At 44.3% G+C, this 19,336-nt stretch overlaps 2 protein-coding genes across 10 annotated transcripts in view; both read right to left on the bottom strand.

Annotated features, from left to right (window-relative positions):
- usp25 (ubiquitin specific peptidase 25) overlaps nucleotides 1-1,030 on the bottom strand; it is a 30,364-nt gene extending 29,334 nt beyond the window's left edge. For 4 of the 5 annotated variants that reach the window (XR_012926162.1, XR_012926163.1, XM_076019928.1 and 1 more), the window contains exon 1: nucleotides 806-1,030. Coding sequence is in view for 3 of the 5 variants with exons in the window: in XM_076019928.1 (XP_075876043.1) it covers nucleotides 806-847 (42 nt within the window). In the remaining 2 variants the exon portion in view is untranslated. The remainder of the gene's footprint in view (nucleotides 1-805) is intronic. The other variant, XM_076019930.1, reaches the window with a different exon arrangement.
- Nucleotides 1-19,336, bottom strand: part of nrip1b (nuclear receptor interacting protein 1b) — a 167,045-nt gene that overhangs the window by 124,078 nt on the left and 23,631 nt on the right. For all 5 annotated transcript variants that reach the window (XM_076019936.1, XM_076019939.1, XM_076019938.1 and 2 more), the window contains one exon: nucleotides 9,017-13,921. In XM_076019936.1, the coding sequence (XP_075876051.1) occupies nucleotides 9,843-13,493 (3,651 nt within the window). In that variant the 5' untranslated portion in view covers nucleotides 13,494-13,921 and the 3' untranslated portion in view covers nucleotides 9,017-9,842. The remainder of the gene's footprint in view (nucleotides 1-9,016; nucleotides 13,922-19,336) is intronic.

Genomic DNA, 19,336 nt, shown 5'->3' with positions numbered 1-19,336 from the left:
AGCAGCTGTAGCCCACCCGCTCACTGCCGTGAAGCCATATCCTTGTCAAATGTGAGCCGAGAGCCAACACGCCGCGCCGTGAACGTAACAAATATGAGAGCAATCTGGCCGCCCGGCGGGGGCCAAGAGGCGTCAACTGGATGTGATTTCACACTAGCGGCGGGCTGCTTGACACAAACTTGTATCGTAGAGAAACGATCAGATTTGCCGTGAGATTGCTAGCTAGCACGCATTAACAAGTACAACTCTTAGGAGCCTTTAAATAATAATAATAATAATAATAATAATAATAATAATAATAATAATAAAAAGTTCGCTGGAGATCATCCACATCGTGGCATTTTCTAAACGTTGTCCCATTATTAAATCACATGGCCTTATTTGCTTTAAATAGTAGCTTTGTGCTGATGAGACCGACTATATTCTATCTGCCGTATTACAGAGGGGATCGGGTGTGTCAACATGTACATTCCGTTGCAGTTATACAACTTAGAAAACGCAGCTGGGACTCTATTTGGTACCGCGGTACCGTTAGCTTCATGCTCGCTGACAGCTAACAAAACATTTAAGAGGACCGTGCTAGCAGAACGGTACATTGGGCCTAGCATCAACAACCCGAGTGTGTAAAGTATTTTTCAACACCGGATGGCAAGTACACGCAAGAAAGTGACGAGCCGAGGTCGACCCAAAAGACGCTGACTTGCCCTGACAACGAGTCTGCGGTAATAAGTCGCACTGGACAACTAGCTACACAGTTATGCTAAAGTTATTCAGCCCATCAACCAGTTAGCTTGGGCGATCTTACCTTCTGAGAATGCTGCTGGAGGACATTCTGCTCCACGGTCATGGCGCTTTTAGGAGTATGTGTGATTAAATGCAAGTCGGTAGTAATAAAACGCACGTGCAAATTCCGACTGAAGGCGAATAAAACGCGGTGCTAGGACGTCCACTCCTTAATCAGCGACATTACGGGCGCCATAGCAGAGCGACTGACGCAGGTCCTCAGCGAGCATCAAAACATTGCTCAGGCTTGCCGCGATCTGCGAGCGATTACTCATGTCTGTCCACACTGCAGTTGCGTCACGAATCGGAGCTTTCAGGGAAAATAAGGATGAAAACGAAACAACAAACACGCGATTATTATTATTTTTTTTAAATATATATATAATTACGTCGACTTGTGTATAAATTGGCGTTAACACTGTGACTTTATAAAGGAGCATTTTAGTAAACCAATAAACACCCACCTAACCTGACGATGATCCTGGTAGGAATTCGTTGAACCTCTTAACACCCTTGGTTATAAAATAAAAATTGAGTAAAAGAAAAAAAAAAAATAATAAACCAGTGTGTAATTCTTTGATAAGCACGAAACCCTCCTAATGATAGTGATAGAAGGCTAAAGGTAAAAACCCAAAGAAATGTGAACTCAAAAACAGAGAAATGTATATTTTATAATATAAACATATCAAAAATAAATGTGGACGATAAATAATGCAGCAGGAGTAAATACACTTCATATTTGTGTTGGTAATTTTGGCGACAAGTGCTTTGGTGACACGTTTCCCTTTTCTGTTTGTTTTAAATGAAAAAGAATCTTATTTCAGCATTGCCCTGGCACTATAGGCTGTGTGTGATGCTAACGTAACAAGGTGTTTCCTACCCACGACAATAAGGCATTCCATTTAAAAGCATTTCTCTCAGGGTTAATACCTTTCTTACATAACAGCCAAGTGCTTGGTTACAAAACCTGCGAGCACAGTTTTCCTCTCTCCTGTTTTCATTCTCTTGCACATCAAGAAAAAAAGCAGAAAGAAATGTGTGGGGGCAAAAATACTTGACAATAAAAATAAATACAGTTCAATGGAGTGCATGAATAACAATACAATATACAGTATTTGTTTTATTTAATGGGCCTTCCATAGTGTCTCTTTATTTACTTTATTTATTTTACTGTGTCCTCCATACAAATGCTTGTTATTGTCACGTCAACAGGCTAGAATTACTCATTAGCTTACGGGGTGATATAACACCTTCCACAACACCACAGGTGTAAAAGAAAAACAGAGAAAAAAAATTTGACTGGCAATCTTAAGCTGTTCACCTACTAGCCGTCGTGGCTTCTTTATCTCTCAACCCTGGTGAACAAATGGAACAAGGGAAAATATGGGTGTTTATAATCATCAGTATATCTGCTCTGTTTATTGTATACATATTTATTATGTTAAATGCATGTTTAGCGTGTTGTCATATCTATGCAAACATGTTGCTTCAGCTGTTCAGTCTGTGAATGAACTTACATCATACAGATGTGTTGGCAAGTCACTATGTGGGAAGCATTTGTCTCTTAATTGCAACTCATATAGATACATTAGCCTTGAATGACTGCATACACATGTACATGTTTAAATGTTTATCAGTAAAACTCATTCTAAATAATTATATTTCCTTGTGAGAGAGCAAAACTTCCTTTTTTCAAAGTACTGACAGCTGTTTCCTATGAAAATCAGCATTCATTAAAAAACTGTGGTGACACTTATCACATAGCATTCCTTCATCTTGAATCCATTACATTTCTTAAAAAAACAACAACAACAAACGTTGCAAATCTAGATGACCTGGCTATTTCTTATATCTTTCTATTTCAGCAAATCTCTTACGCAGACCCTTGATTAACAAAGGAAGAATTCATCGGAGCAATAGTGACGCTTTCATTAAAGGGTCCGATCATTGAAAATACCCACCGTCATTATGATTTGCTATTGGTTTTTTATGGCGGCATAGCTGAGCCAACCTGTCATATGTTGACAAATAATTCAGCTGTTTGATTTTGACCTGATTACTCCCCGAAAAGATACAGTATAATCTCACCAACATCCAAACAGTTTGTCTCTGTCAGCAGTAGATTAAGTCCGTTCAAGCTGAAGAGCACGGTCCTTTCACAAAGAAGTAGGTCAGCCCTTGAGATGGGAGGGATAGCGCTGCTCTAAGAGTTTTATCTGAAGAAGTCAACAAGCTTTGTTAACGTTAGCTGTAATCTAGCTGTACATATTATGGGAGTTATACATATAGATATAAACATGATCAGTGGGAATATTGCTGGGATATAAGAATAGGATTTAGATGATCATACATTGATGCATGCACATGAATAAGTGATAAAAACGAATACATTAAAAATATATACATTCTGAAGCCGCTGGGGTGACACGACGCCCCGTCATTTAGCTTTTGTCCAGCAGATGGCGATATCTCCCTACAGCCAACGAGGACGGGAAAGCTATAACGACAGACGCGCGGCTGTAGCAAGAACGCGGAAACGGAAATAAAAAATAAAAAAATAAAAAATTCCATTTGGCAAACCAAGTAGGATGATGCACACGCTGAAGACGGATGTTTTGAGTTTCAGCACTGCATTTACATTAATATTTTATAAGCCCATGTGCAGCAGCGCACTGAGAGATTCAGCAGGGTGCAGAAAGGTTACCTTGAGCGTCTCACTAGAACAGTCTTCACATTGCGGCTGACACATCGTATAGCCAAGCCCCAGGAGGTGCACCTATCAGTCAAACAATTTAGTAGGCCGTCAAGAACCCAGTCACAAAACAACCTGATGAATCAATTGGCGACGTCTGGCGGTATCTGCTGCAGTCAGACCGAATACCTGGATGACAGGCTGATATGAAGGGCTCAGACTTGTTTGCTGGGAATCAAACAGAACCCTGAAAGCGAGCCTCGAGGCTGTATGATAATAGCTTTATTCACACAAGGACATTCAATCCCACCCTGTTCTCTCTGTGATTTCCATTTCAGCGCCACAAGAATGTGGTTTCAGCTGTACACTTTATGTTTTTTGCATCAATAAAATATGGCATATATATTCTATATATTAATTTATATGGTGATATATCAACTGAACCTGAGCCTTGGAAAGTCTTCCCCCTGAATTACTCCCATGGAGGACTAGCTTTTTACACTTAAAACGGGCCTCAGATCAACATCCCCAATGAATTCACACTTTTCAAAAAACCTTTTTATGAAAAGAAATGTGGTCACGCTAGAGGGGATACTTCCTGTTACTAAAACCAAATATTTCCTATAAAGACTGTTTGTCATCTTTATCTAAAGATTGTGTACCATAAGCAACATTTTTTTAAAGCATAAATATTTACTGCCACAAATTTGTTTCAATTAATAATTTTCTAACTCTCCTAATTTCAGTATATACATATTGTTCTAACACGTCAAACCCTATAAATGTTTATATGCAACCTCTCAGTAAGCTTTCTTGAAGTTTTCCCAAAATAAACCTGGATTTATTTGGTGGTCAACAAGTAATTTTATAACAGTATAATGAAAGGGTTACATTCTGTCCTGGCAGGATGTTGCACAATCTCGACAACATATTCGTCAAATGAAGATCCCCCCCCATCCTACCATTTCCTGATCTCTAAAGTTAACAGTCATGTCCTGTCAGTGTCATTTAAAAAAGGTCAATAGATGGAACATGTTCACATTTTAAATGTGTATTTATTCTTATTATGTATTTTTTCCTTTGAAAAAAGCAAAATGTCATAGTTAAAAGAAAAGATACAACACATTTCATTTTAGTAGGCTAACAAAGCTCCTTAGTAGTCCAATGTTGATCTTGCATTAATGTGATTAAATTCTGCCATTTTACTTTTTCGTGTGACAAAGGTAACTCTGATGGCTGTAGGTGTTAAACAAGAGCTCCAGTTTAGTTTTACACCAGCCCCAAACGTTTATGTTGACGGCATAATAAGAAACGCTTTTGATACACTTAAACCACAATAGGAGAAGTGGTATTCAGAGAGTAAATGACCAGTGGCAACAGCAACAGCATAGAAAGCACAGGGGAGAGAGTGCAGAGTCAGAACAGAGGAAAAGCAAAATAACCTTCTTTTTTTTTTGTTTTTACTGGCGCAGACCATTCAAAAATATTGACTGAAGTTAAACTAAAAATTCTGTTTCTTTATAATATTATGCAGACTACTATTTAAACTACAAACTTTCCTCCAGATCCTATAAAATGCATAAGATACTTTTTTTGACTTCACAATTAGTTGAAGAGGGCAAACTTTGCACATTTAAATATGGCATGTTTAATCCTAATTGACCCTTAGACTGCCCACAAGATTAAGGTCACACTGCATCAACACATCTCAGCGAATCTGCTAAATGTCATGCAGGTTTTTCTTATTCCAGTATTCTAATCTTTCGAGAAATTTATTTCGAAGTCCACTCATTTCACAACCCATCACTTGGTGATGTAACACACAGGAAAGCAACATTTATCACATTTCCTGAAGATCATTTTCTCAGAACTTTGTACTGGTCTTCTTTGGGATCTTACCAAGAATTAAAAATACAGACTAAAGAGAGAATTCACATTAGGTCTTCATGGATTACAAATGTTAAAATGTATTAAGTAAAAACTTCTGGAGCCCGCAGTCTATCTCTGGTGGAGGTGGGCAGACACCAGCACTCAGGAGACTGACGTCACTGGTTCTCCCTAGCCAGCTTGTAAAGCATTTACCCTTGTGCTTATCCGACATGGCAAATATCATCCATGCTCCTTCAGTGTCAGCCAAGATCCCTCAAGCTGACAGCCTGAACCGTGGACCGCAGGGACGCCACACATGAATATTTCATCCAGTCTGTTTACATACTCGCACACATGGCCGCCAATAAGGAAGCTTCAGCAAGCAGCCAGGTGTCAAAACACCAGTCAAAGCACCCAATTCTTCTATTCTGACTTCAGGACGTGAACATCTGGTGGAGCCGTTTATCTTGATCCTTTGTCAAAACGTTTCCATCCTCTGTAGATTTGGCAAGCGGAGCCATTCAAAAGTATCCAAACTTTTGTTTGTATGTCGTCTATTGCAAGGCGACAAGGGGGTTTGGGGGGGGTGACAAGGGTCACAACACAACACCACCCGCCATGAAAGGGGGAAAACAAAAGCTACAAAATACGACCACATGTCAAATTTACATGGAGCATTACAAAGGTATAGCTTGGAGGTGTTGCTGGGTGGGGGTGGAAGGTGAGAGCTGTACGGTAGTAGTGGGGGTTGGGTGGGTGGGAGCGGGGGTTGCTACCACAGCTGCAGGCAAGACGATGATCCTGTCCTGGGAAACAAGATCAGCCAGGTCAGTTCAAGACGGGGGAGGGGAGGGAGTAGGAGGGGGGCAAAGGCCATGACTGCGGGGCGGAGGAACAGACTTCACAAAGAGGTATGTCTTCAAAAGCAAACAGGAACTGGAGGGAACTGGTACAACACTGTGAAAATAAACCAATATGACCTCCTTTCTGGGGGCAGGAGTTTCCGCGGGCGCTGCTTTGAATCTATAAATTGTTGTCGGACTTGAGGTGCTCTTGATACGCATCTGGCCAGTGTCGGCAGCCTGGGATGTCTCCGGTCACTGCGACAACCAGCGAAGACTCTCCACTCTTTACAGCTACACGAGAAACGGTCCTAGAGTTGTTAGACGGAGGATTAGCTGCATCCTTGGCTTCAGGCAAAACTTTGCGATGGCCTCGGAGCATCGGGGTGTCTGTGTCTCTTTGCGAGATGTGGTAGGTCAGCGGTGGCTGTGCTGCACGTCGCTCACATCCTCTCGTGCTCTCGTGCTCTCGCCGAGGCCAGGCGACTGCAGAGGGAGAGAGAGAAAACCACAGACAAACAGCCGATTGTCGAGTTTTACACCTTGACCTCAGTTTAAACTTGTGACTCCCGCCTTTATGTTTACCGCTGCTTCAGACATGAGAGGAAATCAAGGGGTCGTCGGCAGTTCAGTCTCGATAAGGATCTTGTAATGGAGAAGTTCACAGAGGGGAAAGGTTATTCTGGGTTTAAAGAGAGTGCAGTCAGTCATGGGGAGTATTAAATAAAAGAGGAAGCCAAGACTGAGGGACTGCACTGCGATTTCAGAAGTGCACTGCAGACAAAAAGCCGTCTGTTCGCCCGCTGGACTTCGTATTATAACCCAGAGCAGGGGAAATTTAGCTTGAACTCATGTTCACCTTTCACAAGTCCTACGCTACAGGACGCCGCTCTGAAGTCTTCATCAAGGAAACTCCGCAAAATTGGCAATTCTCTCGAGCGGACGGGAATCACAGGGTTGTACGGGCTCTAAAACGTCCTTTACTTAAGGTGCTTGATAATATTTCTTTTTCCAATATGTTCCACTTTGTAAGGCACTTCCTCAGGCATCCAGGGTGCATCTGGTGACCTCCACGTGTCCTCCCTCCTCTCGGTGTCTTTCCTGCCTTTGTTAAGACTCAGCACTGAAGTCAATGGCAGCCAAGTCAGAAGCAGAAGTTTCAGATCTAATACAGGACATCCTCTCACTCTGCTCCAGTGAACGGCTCTTTGATTACAGACAAAGTGCTGTGGCTTTAGTTATTATTTCAATTATTAACAATAATTTATTTAACATGGGGTATCTTTTAAGCAAGTAACACATTTGATGCACATAATGTATTTTAGCTCTGTAAAACTGCCATCATGAACCAAACTACACGGGACATTTAACAGGTTAATGATAAAAAGTAGGATATGTTTAAATGGAGGTACCTGCACTCGCCTGACACTCAAAGGGCACAAACTAGAAGAATGGAACACAGCCATACTAGGTCATGCATTTTAGTACTTTATTTTTGAGAGATCAGTGCAAATGAACACCAAAAACAAAAAAACATAAGAAATGAAATAATATTTCATATCTTCACATGAAAAAAATGAAACATCTTTAATATATATATATATATATTTATGTATTTGCTGCTACAAACATTTTCTCGGATGCACAATGCAGACATATGATTGTACTTCAATCCCCCACTTTATCCCCGAGCTCTTAAACAGAGCTCTGTTAACCAGTAACAGAAAGAAAATGACAAAAAATATTCAATGCACATTTATTATTCCACACAGTTTAATCAACTCGCTCCACAGCCAGTGGCTATTCATACTCTAAATGAACCCCCGTCTGTGAAAGAAAGACCTATTTTAAGACTTGACATTTTTCCCCCATCACCAGTAGGGATACACAGGTAGTTCCCATGCGTCTGCATGCAACAGGCAGCAGTGAGGAGAGTCAGACAGTATTACACGACACAGCGCAGGATAGATTATCATTTACCACATAGAGACACATGCAAAGAACAAACCAACCAAAAGATGAGCATAGCATCCTCTGCCTTTGTATGTACACTTGTACGTATATATTTCATATTTACAGAACAGAGCAATAAAAACTAGGATAATTTCTTTTTTTTTTTTAAACATTACAAAATAGTCATCTTTCATACTGAAAGCACTATTTACACAAATATTTAACCCTTGTGAAAATGCATTAATTGAACCATATTCCATAAGCATATGTATTAAAAAGATCACAACATTAAATGAAGACAGTGGTGTGTAAATTAAAAAAAAAGAAACAAAACAAAACAGAAGAATCAAAACGAGGAGTATAACACATGTCCTTCAAGACAAAAAAAAAATTGTCTTCATTATTATTGTCGGGCAGGCACACATATCCAGATGATTTCAAAACCAATATGTACCAGTGTTCTTCTCGTAATTAACATGCAGCTTTTTGTCATTTTGAGTTCAGAGACTAACCACAAAAAAAATTAAAAATAGAATAAAATAAAAATAAAGAGGGCCATAAACCAGAACTCTGACAATATGACAAAAACAAACTGTCAAATTCTTGTTGCATAACAATACTGACATTTTTGAAATACATGCCATGAAATTATGAAAGGGTTAGAGAGGGCTTAGCTTCAATAGTGCAAACTCTGGGTGCTCCTTGGTATGAAATGGTGGAAGCCAAACACTTCACGCAACAGAACGTGTCTTGTGTACATGAGAAAAGTGATGAGAGTTGTATTTCTGTGACACTACAGCCTTTAAACTGTTGCTCCAGAAACCCGTTTACAGTGTCGTTCAACTGCGTGCGCGCACGTGCACACACGCACACAGACGGTTGGCCCATCTCTCTTAAACTGCACAATGTGGAAACACCATGAGCTTGCACCTTTGAACGCCACACTCAATGATGGTTAGAGATACGTTGAAGCGTAGCACGATTGTGTGTTGACATCTAAGCCTCAGCTGATAATTCTCACTTCATTGGTAAACACGCCACACCATGAAACTGGACAGAATAGCAAGATAAACCAATTACCGAGCTGGCAAGCTCACTGATCTGTTGCAGTATAAACATTGTTTTCAAGGTCCTCCTTCAAATTGATTTATCCTTTTCATTCTTGTAATAGACCACTGTGTGTCAGGAATGACTTCATTTGGGATCTTATGTGAAATTGATGGGGCTGCGTCACTGTGAAAATGTTCTAACAGTAATAAAAAATAAACAGAAGCTCGAACAATTTGGGAGTCATCTATAATAAATGTTGCCTGTAATGTTCTCTCTAAATGTTTGATGGCCGGCAACAACGCGGACAATGAATTGTGATATGTTACACGAAAGAGAAGGGATACCAATCATAAACCAAAAAAATTAAGATATCGTCAAGGAATCAAAGGATGTGGTGAAGGATTACGGACTTTGCAAAGATAGATTTGTTTTTTTTGCACCACTGCCTTACCGAACTGCAAAAGTTGAGAAAACCGTTCCGACAAGTACGCATTGAAATTTTAATTGTGAACCGCTTCATTAAAAATATCTTCCTTTGTAATGTGTCACATCAAAACATTTTGGCAAGTCATTATAAAGGGACAAATGAAAAGTAGTTTTTTTTTTTCTTCATTATCATCATCATCGTTTATTTCTAACAGTTATGAAAAGGTCTACTCAGACGACTGGCTCAGCCCTTGGCTGTCATGGCTGTGCTTTTCATTGTGGCTGGGTGATCGAGGGCTCGAGCGCAGACTGGGGCTGTAGGCATGCAAGTCACTGTAGGGCTCTTCCTTCACTCTGATCACCGACTGCGCTTCCTCCATTTGATCCCTCACCTCCTTCCTCAGCTGGATGCTCCCCTTCTGCAACATGTAGTAGAGGATGGGGTTGGAGCGGGAGAGGCGTGGCGAGTCCGCGTTCAAGTCACAACTCTCCCCGTCCTCCTCCTCCTCCTCCCCCTCACCCCCTTCCCCCTCCTTGTCTTGACTACTCCAGCGCGCTGGACTCTTAGGTTCCTGTTTGATGAGGGTAGGGGGGTCCCTTTTTTGAGAGACGGACCACGAGGATGGGTGGCGGCCCCAGGGCATGCAGGCGAGGCCGTCGCCTGCGGGGGGTGTGGGCAGTGGTCTCAGGTTATTGGGAAGCCCTGAGTTGAGGGAACCGTGCGGGTGCCAGCTGGGCAAGTTCAGGAAGCCGTGATTGTGGGAAGGCTGGCTGAGAATGCTGCCATTGGCTTTGCCGTTGGCCTGCAGGACCGAGGGGCTGGGCGTCCCGCGGGGGTGCTGGGAAAGCTCCTTCAGGCAGTTGTCCGAGAGCAGTAGCTGCTTGAGCACGTTGAAGCCCCGGCTCTCTCGGCTCAGGGGTTCGCTGGGCGGGCTCCTGGAGGAGGCCTCCTCTTCCTTTGGACACCTCAGCTTGTCGGGCTCCTCCTTCACAGCAGCGGAAGGAAAAACGTTTGTGTCACCGTAGTCGACCGCTTTCGGGGAGGAGATCCTGTTCAAAGCGTCAGTTCGATCGGGGCAGAGGCGCCTCTTCTTTGGACTGGGACTCGCGTACTGTTTCTCTTTGACAAGCGAGGGCTGTGACTCAGCTTGCATAGCAGCACTCGTGTAGTAGGTAGCAGTCTGTTGTTTGAGCAACTGGCTGAGGAGGCCGTACTTTGCGATGACCTCTGCAGGCCGAGGTTCTTTTCTAGAGTCTTGCTGAGAGTCTGAAAGGGGGCCGTTGTTCTCGCAGCTACTGGGTCTCTTTCTGCCACGGCAGTCGTCAGACAAGGTGGAGGACAGTGCCACATTCTCTGTGATCTCAGTCTTGACCTTTATGTCAAAAGGGGTCCCGCTGGAGCCGTCACAGACACCCGAACAACCGGGGTTCGTCTCGTAGCACCCCCCTGCCATTTCGTTGGCCATGCTTCCGCCGGGCACGTCTTTGCGGGTGGCCGTGGCGGACGCTGAGCCCGTCCCGAGGAGAAGTTGCAGCACGGTACGCCTCTCCAGGAGGTTTTCAATCTGCGACGAAGGTGGGGAGGCTTCCTTCCGACTGACAGGAGTGCCGCTACCCGACGGGCCGTCGGAGAAAGGAGTGCTTGTGTTTCTGTGGATGGGAGCATTGAGCCTTTCTAACAAGGTGAGGGGTCTGCTGCCATCGAGCTCCTGGGCCACCTCCTTGCTTGGGGGCATGGGTGGGGAAGAGGAAGCTGTTCCACACTGAGCCAGATTCTGTAATAACTTACTGGCACTAAAAGCAGGCTCTGCAGCCTTCTCAGCAGGGAAGGCTTTGGATTTGCACAAATCTAGTGGACTCGATTGGACATGGGGGGAAGGATACGAGAATGGGGATAGTTCCCTGCTTGGGTCTTGACTAAGTGGGTACACAGGCTGGGCTGTGGCTGCAGGTCTGTCTAAGCAGCTTTGAGAGCCAGTCTCCTCCCACGGCATTAGTCCTTTTGATTCAGCCTGAGACATTGTGGCCTTCCTAATATCTAATGGCAAATCCTGGAGACCCATGTTTTTACTAACCATCTCATTATTTCTGCGCTCCAACAGTAGCTGCATAAGGGTGACTTTGGAGTGAGATTTTAGGTCATGGTTCATCTCCGGCTCTTTGTTCTTGGACATTTTTGCTTCCGACAGGTCTGGCTTCCATTTATTTAACAATGATTCTGTTAGTTTGTCCAGTGACGATGTCGACATCGAGGAGGAAGAGAAGGAGGATGGAACTGCCATTGAAACAGGGGAGACGACAGTAGATGATGGCGAAAAGGTTGACGTGGTGGGTTGGGAAGCTTGAGGACCTAACGCAGCAGAGGTGGGGGAGAACACTGTTGTGGTTAAGGACAGGGTGGAGGGGAAGGAGGGGCTGGACATTTTGGGCCCTGTGTCTCGCGTATTGGCCCGGGCTCTTATGGAGAGGTCAATGGGGGAGCAACTTGAGTAGGAACTCTCTGCATCGCTGCTGTCCTTGGTCAGGCTCCTCTCCTGGATGGAACACTCACTATCTGATGTGACTGAAGAGGAGCCGCTGGGTGGAGGAATGCTAAAACTGTCCTCCAGATGTCCATTCTTGGTCAGTTGCTTCTGGTTGTTGTGGTTGTTCAGCAGCAGCAGCAACAAGCTGCTGCATGTTTGAGGGGGGCGCGCTGGACGCGAGTCAAAGCTTCGCTTTTCCCTAGAAGGGTGTCTACGGCTGTGGTTCAAGGCATGAGGGGGAGTGGGTGTGGAGCTTTCACTGTGGCCACGTAGCAACGAGGGGCTCTGAGGACTGGCGAGGGCCGATCGAGGGAGTGTTGCCGTCGTCACTGGCGAACTAGTCGCCGCTGTCATTCCATTTTGGCCGGATAGGGAGCTTAATGCGTCTGGGGTTCCGGGCAGGGTCCCTCCCACACTAGGTGGCCTTTTGCTCGGTTCGTGCTGCTGGTTTGCCATGGCAGCGAGTCTCTCGCTGGCGGATCTCCCCGAGAGCTGGGCTTTGAGCGCGTGCTCCCTCGAGTACTGCTGGAGATGGGCCTCGCTTGAAAGCAGCAGCGCGAGCTGACTGCACGCCACGCTGGGCTTGGGTGAAGGTGCTGGGCTGGAACGGACTTTCACCATGTTGGCCACAGCTTTCAAGCGTTCTGCACAGGACACAGATTCTGAAGCTGTGGTAACAGACGGAGGTGTCGCGCTGTGCGCTGACCGGGGAGATTCTGAGGGTCTCTCCTGGCTGTGGCCCCGGCGGCTGTAAGGTGTGGTGGTGTGATTTTGGAGTTTGGTTTTTCTCATCAGGCCCTTTAAGCGACTTGAGGCTGACCCCAAAACCGGAAGAGGCTCTTTTTCAACAGGTGGCCCTTTGGAAGGAGAGGAGCACTCGATGGGAGATTTAGTAGGATGTTGAGACATTGCCACACTTTGTAGCCGGGAGCTAAACGACTGCAGCAGAGAAGCCAACAAGGTGCTCTCGCCAGCATGAGAAGATCCCTCAAGAGTTCCATTTTGCAGAGCTCCCCTCTGGCCGTTCATCTCCACCGGCGGTGAACTCATCTGCTGACTGCTGCCATCGTTCCATGCTCCAGATCGCAGGAGTCGTGCCTTCTTTAAATGCTGTGAAGAGCCCAATGTGGGGCCATTGGTACCTGCTTTCGGAGCTATGGGTGCATGGTTGGGCAACTGAAAGGGTCCACTCACTTTATCACTCGGCTCCTGGTTGCTGTGGGCAGCCTCAGACCTTCCGCTTGCCGTGGCCCCAGGCCCGGCTACCACTGGATGCATCAGTAAACCTTCCAGATAAGTTAAAACAGCTGAATCCTTATGTGTCTCAGGGCCAGGCTCCTCTCCATAAGTCATGTTCAACTACTAGGATCCCCTCGTATAGTTCAGCACTGCTATTGTGAAGGAAAAGTTCACTAGGTCATCTGGTTGATGGTTGGCATATACTTCCTTAATACAAAGAAGAGAGCAGGCAGTATCACAGAGTCCACAGGGATTGTCTGATGCGCTTGCAGGATGTAATTCCTCCGTGTCTGGGACAGTCAACACAGTGGGGAAAGAGCAATCCCATGTGGAGGTAATCTGGGGCAAATGAGCCTCCCAGACATTGTTATATGCCTAAATCCAAGCTGCAGGCTTAAGTGAGCAGCAAGTAACAAGTCACTGGGATTCGACCACAAGGATGGTGACACATTCCGTGGCTGTGGATGCTTGGGATGTCTTTGCTAAGGCCCAGATGGTCTGTCAGTGATGCCTCTCAGTGTCGCAGATCTCACATTGGAGGCCTGCAAGAGTTAAGAAGAAAGAGGGAGGGAAAATGGAAAAAAGGAGAGAAGGGAGAAAACTGTTAGAAGCAGCTATTTGCAAAGGGACTAAATCACATTCATTTTACCACCTTGTCCCTCCGTTACTTAGCAACATTTCAGACTGACTGCACATAGCTCCTTTTTCTCAATGCACTTTCCTCTCCCAGCAACCAAACACATGACAAATGTAGATTAGACCTGATTTGATTCCAAATGGAAATTGAAGCCCACTACCTAGAGTGAGCTGGGTTGCAAGTCTTTCAAAAAGTGAAGCCCTTTATGAGAGCCATGAACAATCTAGCATATCATTTTAGTGCTATTTTTGCTCTTGAGTGACATATGATGCGATATTTTGTTGACAATCAAACCAAACGACAAGGTGAATATACTGTGTTGATATGAAATTGCAATCGATGTCAAGTTCTTAACTACCCAAGAGCGTGGAACATCAAGGCTGAATGAGACTGAAGTCTGAAGTCCACCCTTATCAATATACTCATTAAACCACAAAAGCCACCTAGGTAGCCATTTCAATTCCTATCCTATCATAAATTGGGATTAAAGCGGTTTGTCAGTGATCAGATAAGTCTAAATGGTAAAAGAAAAACAACAGGGTTGGAGGTTTTAACGACCAAAAACACCAACAAGTTGAGGATGACATCAAGTCAAGGACATTTACTGGAATGTTATAATTTCAAACTGAGAGTGGACCATCAGTGTCAATTGCAGTTCAAGGCCATTTTTAAGCTTCTGACCTAAATCTGACAACAATAAAAGCCAACCTGGTCACACTGGGCCATCTGACGTCTGCTCACATGCTAATCTTAGATGCTCAGGATTAGGGCTATTTTCCCGTGAGCAAGCTTAACACAATTATAATGGAACGCTCCACAACACCACCTTTGATCACCCTGCAAGCATGCCCAGTTGTTTACCTTCACGATGATATTGTTTATGAACCCACATGCCTTTTTACAAAGTTAGTTCGAAAAATAGAGACAAATCAAATAACAAACAACAATTTACAACATGGAAAAGTTGGTTAATCTCTGTCGCTTACAGTAAATCGCTGGAATTAGAGTTGACCTTGTCTATGTTTATGCCAAAAGAAACTTCATAACAGAACAGATGAGGTGAAGCTTGACACTATGACACTGCACTCTATTACATCTTAGCCTTGAATAAACTGCATCCTCTATCTCAGAGTTAGTACAAATTACTCTCGACGCAAAGCAGGGGGCCTTCGGGCTCTTGAGAGATGTGTAATGGCATAAACAGTGTTAAAAAGCCCTGTTACCGCAAGGGCGGTGAAAAAATATTTTCTACTTAGTGACAGAGCTCAGTTAACAAATAAACGACCTTAATATGGGGAGGCTGTCCTCTGCACTCAGCCCCTAAAGCGTGTAGCCCATCTCGTTTCCTCTCTCTGCACACGCGTGCATTACTATTACATTATCTTCCCCGGTGTATACATTGAAAATGACCTTACACATCTGTTAACATCATCTCGCCGAGGTGGCACCCAAAAAGCCTGACCCCCGCCCCTCCCCCCACTTTGGGACACCACAGCACCCATGAGCAGCTCTACGGCTTCAGTGGTGATTATCTATTATCCTTGACAATGTCAGCCAATGAGAGAGAGCACGCACCATTCCAAAGTGTTTTTTTTTTTTTTTTACCCCCACAGTCGACCACGTTCACGTGGAAAGGGTGGGTAAGTGCCATCACTTACCCACCCTTTGGGGAAGCTTTGTCCCCCACTGAATGTTCAACTTTTCAGTTTCTCTCCCTGTGCTTTTGATCCTCGTGTACTCAAAAAAGCATACCAAGAACAGAAAGGTCACTGCAGTCGAAGCCACTTACAAGGAGATGACCTTACGTGCAGGCTAACATTAAAAAAAATATATATATATTGCAAAGGTCACGTTACGTACAAAAAAATGTGACCTTGCCAAGTCGCATGAAACTGTCTCCGCACCCCCTGCAACACGCTAAATGGTTTATACCTATTTTTTCACTTTCTCTAAAAGTCTGGACTGACATTCCAAGTAACTTTACAAAGCCACCTCGAAAACCTACCAAAAACTGTTATGATAGGGTCATTCTCCTCTTGTAAGGGGGGAAAGGCAGTAGCTGCTTGGGTCGAGGATAATGATAGGTTACATTCCATGTTACCTTGAAAGTCAAAATCCTCGAAGTTCGCAGCTACATCATCAAGAATGACAGAATGTCGCAAGGTCAGAGAAACCTCGTCAACCAGAGTTCCACTTTTAATATGGCAGCCCCATTTATCAACACTGGCTGAAGGCAGTGCTTTATGATTTTTATTAGCCACTTGGTCTGTCTGCGCATCATTAAAAAGTTGTACTGACAATATTGTAATATTATGCCGTGGCCGCCTGTATGTTTAGGGCTATTTTGTGCTTTTGTGCACAAGCTATTAAACATTGTGCCGTTATCAGCTGGTGACGGGGCACAATGCTAACAGCAACAACAGACGTGCCCATCCTGCTTTTCTGACTTGTTACTGCAACATTGTCAGTCTGTGTGAGACCTCACAATTTGAGTTGAACGCTGATGTAAATGGAAGACACAACATTGTGGAAAAAATGCGAGATGCCGCTGCATGATTGTGAACAATGGCAGATTTAGAAAAGATTAACGCAGATGGCCCCACAGAGCCAGTTCTGTTGGAACTCGACAATGCACAGCACTGAGTTGCACAATTAACATTTATAGAAAGTGCAGCAGAAAGAAAATCTGATTGGACAACAGTGAATGTGATGAATAGAAGTTTCTTCTAATCACCTTTCAACTTTTTGAATGCGCTCCCCTTTACAAACATTGTCATAGACATACAAAACACATCTTCTAAACACATGAAACGTTCCATTCCGACATCTAAGGTCACAAAAAAAAGACATACGCCGTCAGAAAAGGCAATCTCTCCAAACCATTTCAAAATGTATGAGACCTAAACAGGAAAAAAAAAAAAAAAAAAAAGAAGTAAAAGAGCTGAAGAAGTGACGGTCAAAGCCAAGGTTATTCATGCCGCCAAGGCTTTTCCACTTGATGCAACAGCTGGTGTCCATGCAAAGCTCTGGGCGTTAATAAAAAGTGACAATGCTGCCCGAGTGGTGTGTATTACTAATGTCTGACACCAGCCTGGCAGATGTGGTCTCCCTGCATTTAAGGGGAGTCAAGGTTAAAGGAATTTGGAAGGCGAGGCGATGCCTAAACACTATTATATCATGTAATCTGCAGCCCAGCCCTGCTGCACATACTCAACAGGGTTGCTCGCTTACACATGCGGTATGACCGCTATTTGTAAATTCAATATGGCCTGACATGATTAAATAAGACAAAACATAAGCTACCTGACCAAACACAGTTGTTCCCGAGCCGTCGCAAGTGAACAAGCGCACCGAAGGGAAAGTTGAATCGAAAAACTCCTTTCACCTTGAGGGAGGTAAACAAGAGCACAACATGCCACCGAGCAGCGGGAGAGCCAGACGCGCGAGGATGTTTTTGCAGGTAAGTCAATCAGGGCAAAAATAACACTGAAACGCAATACACACAGCCGCGCACGCATCCACACAAAGAGAACTAGGGCACTCTGACCTATTTCTTTGGATGCATTAACCAAACAAGTGATGGATAACACGGTTCACTCTACATGAGCACACAGAAATCCGAGAGCGCGTCCATGTAAAGCGGAAGTGATGTTGAAATGCCCGAAGACTGACAGTGTGTGTTAAAGCAGAACAAGCCACCGGGAGGGACTTAAAGAGCTATTAAAATGACTTGATTGTGAGAAGCCAAGAGATGACTGAATGTGAAACACACAGTGGTGGAAAACATTTTTTGGACGCCTCATACATTTGTGATGTATTGTACTGGGCGAGCAAGGTGGCAAAGTGCAGTTTAACATTTATTGTTCTGACCAGCTCAGAACTGGATGTTTTAGCAAGATGACGCCCCTTGTGAAACATCCATGCTTACACAAACTACAACAATTTAGTTTTCCTATTTTGTCTTTTTAACAGTAAAGAACTAAATTACTTCTATTTGTTTGTGTGTCTGTGATTCAGCCAAACCTTTTAAAAGATGCACAAAATAATTTTCTGGAAAACAAGAATTGGGACTGAGAAAAATGTAAGGGTGTCTGAAAACTTTTTTTTCCACTACTGTATTAGAGGTTGGGGGCAAAGTAGTGGAGTTCTTGGGCTGCGTGGCCCAAGATTAGGAGTTTAGGAGGAGGTCTGGGCTGCATCCTTACTTATCAGTAGAAATACTTACTGGGGTCAAGAGAGAGCATGGAGGAATTCATCACACTGATGAGTCATCGAAGCAGTTCAAAACCGAGGTGACCGGCAGAAAACCCCGGCTAAACTGGCCATCACCATGAGAAGATGGCTGCACTGTGTCAAAAACCTGCTTTACCTCACATAGCAGGGCGTATGTGGATGTGCCTATTACAGTGTTTGCGTTGATAGTAAATATTTGTGTCATTTAGGAGACCCACCCTGGGGTAATTTCCTGAGTGGGTGAAAGCTGCCGCGTCAATTAAATGCGCACACGCATTCCTCTGCAAATGAGCCGTGGCTGAAATCAGCCTCCACCTGATTCACTTCTGCCGGGGCTACGAGGTAATCGCCAGCTTCCGTCGCCCGTCCAAAGTGCTCCTCATTTCCCTCCCAGGGCAAACGTGCGATTTTCATTTGTAAACACGGCGAGCTGGAAATAGAAGCGCAGCAAAAAGCGGCGCCGAGCTCCTGATGCAGGCCACAGTCGTGCTGCCTGAGAGGGAAATTGACCACTTTGTAAGTGAGAGCAGGCGCCCGGGCTGTCCCCGAAAATCTGGATGAATCCAGCTGAAAAACACTGGCCTATAATGAATCATTTCCAAAATATTCCTGGCATCGCACACAGGAAGCTGTTGCAGTGACTCAGCAATCTGCCTGCCTCTATTGGGTTGAAAGAGAACTGCTTTCTTCTTCTTCTTTTCCTCTGTGCACTGCGCGCTATTGGAGAGAGTCCGTAGTAATAAGGTGCGTGACAAGTCCAAGTGAAAGGCAGAAAGAAGAGGACACATTTCTATCACTTCCATTGACCTACTTTTTTGTTTTTAAATCGCCCCGGAGCTCCTTTGCTGGATTGAAGGAGAGATTACAGAGTACAATGGAATGTGGACAGTCAATCCCTTCAATTCCTCAAAAGCCAAACTGTATTTTTCTTCCTCTTGTGCAGTGCGATCGCTTTACTATTTAGAGTTTTACAACTCAAGTCATCTCAAGTCAAATGCACCCGCATGTCAGGTGGGTACATTTAACCTAATAAACCGTAAAGCCATTAGCTACGAGCTTTTCTGAGAGAATCTTTCCAGTCGCACAC

This window comes from Nelusetta ayraudi, unplaced genomic scaffold (assembly GCF_046127955.1).
Source record: "Nelusetta ayraudi isolate G7.1 ecotype Tasmania unplaced genomic scaffold, CSIRO-AGI_Nayr_v1 ptg000011l, whole genome shotgun sequence".
In the NCBI taxonomy this organism is placed as follows: domain Eukaryota; kingdom Metazoa; phylum Chordata; class Actinopteri; order Tetraodontiformes; family Monacanthidae; genus Nelusetta; species Nelusetta ayraudi.
This window is presented reverse-complemented; position numbering and strand designations above follow the sequence as displayed.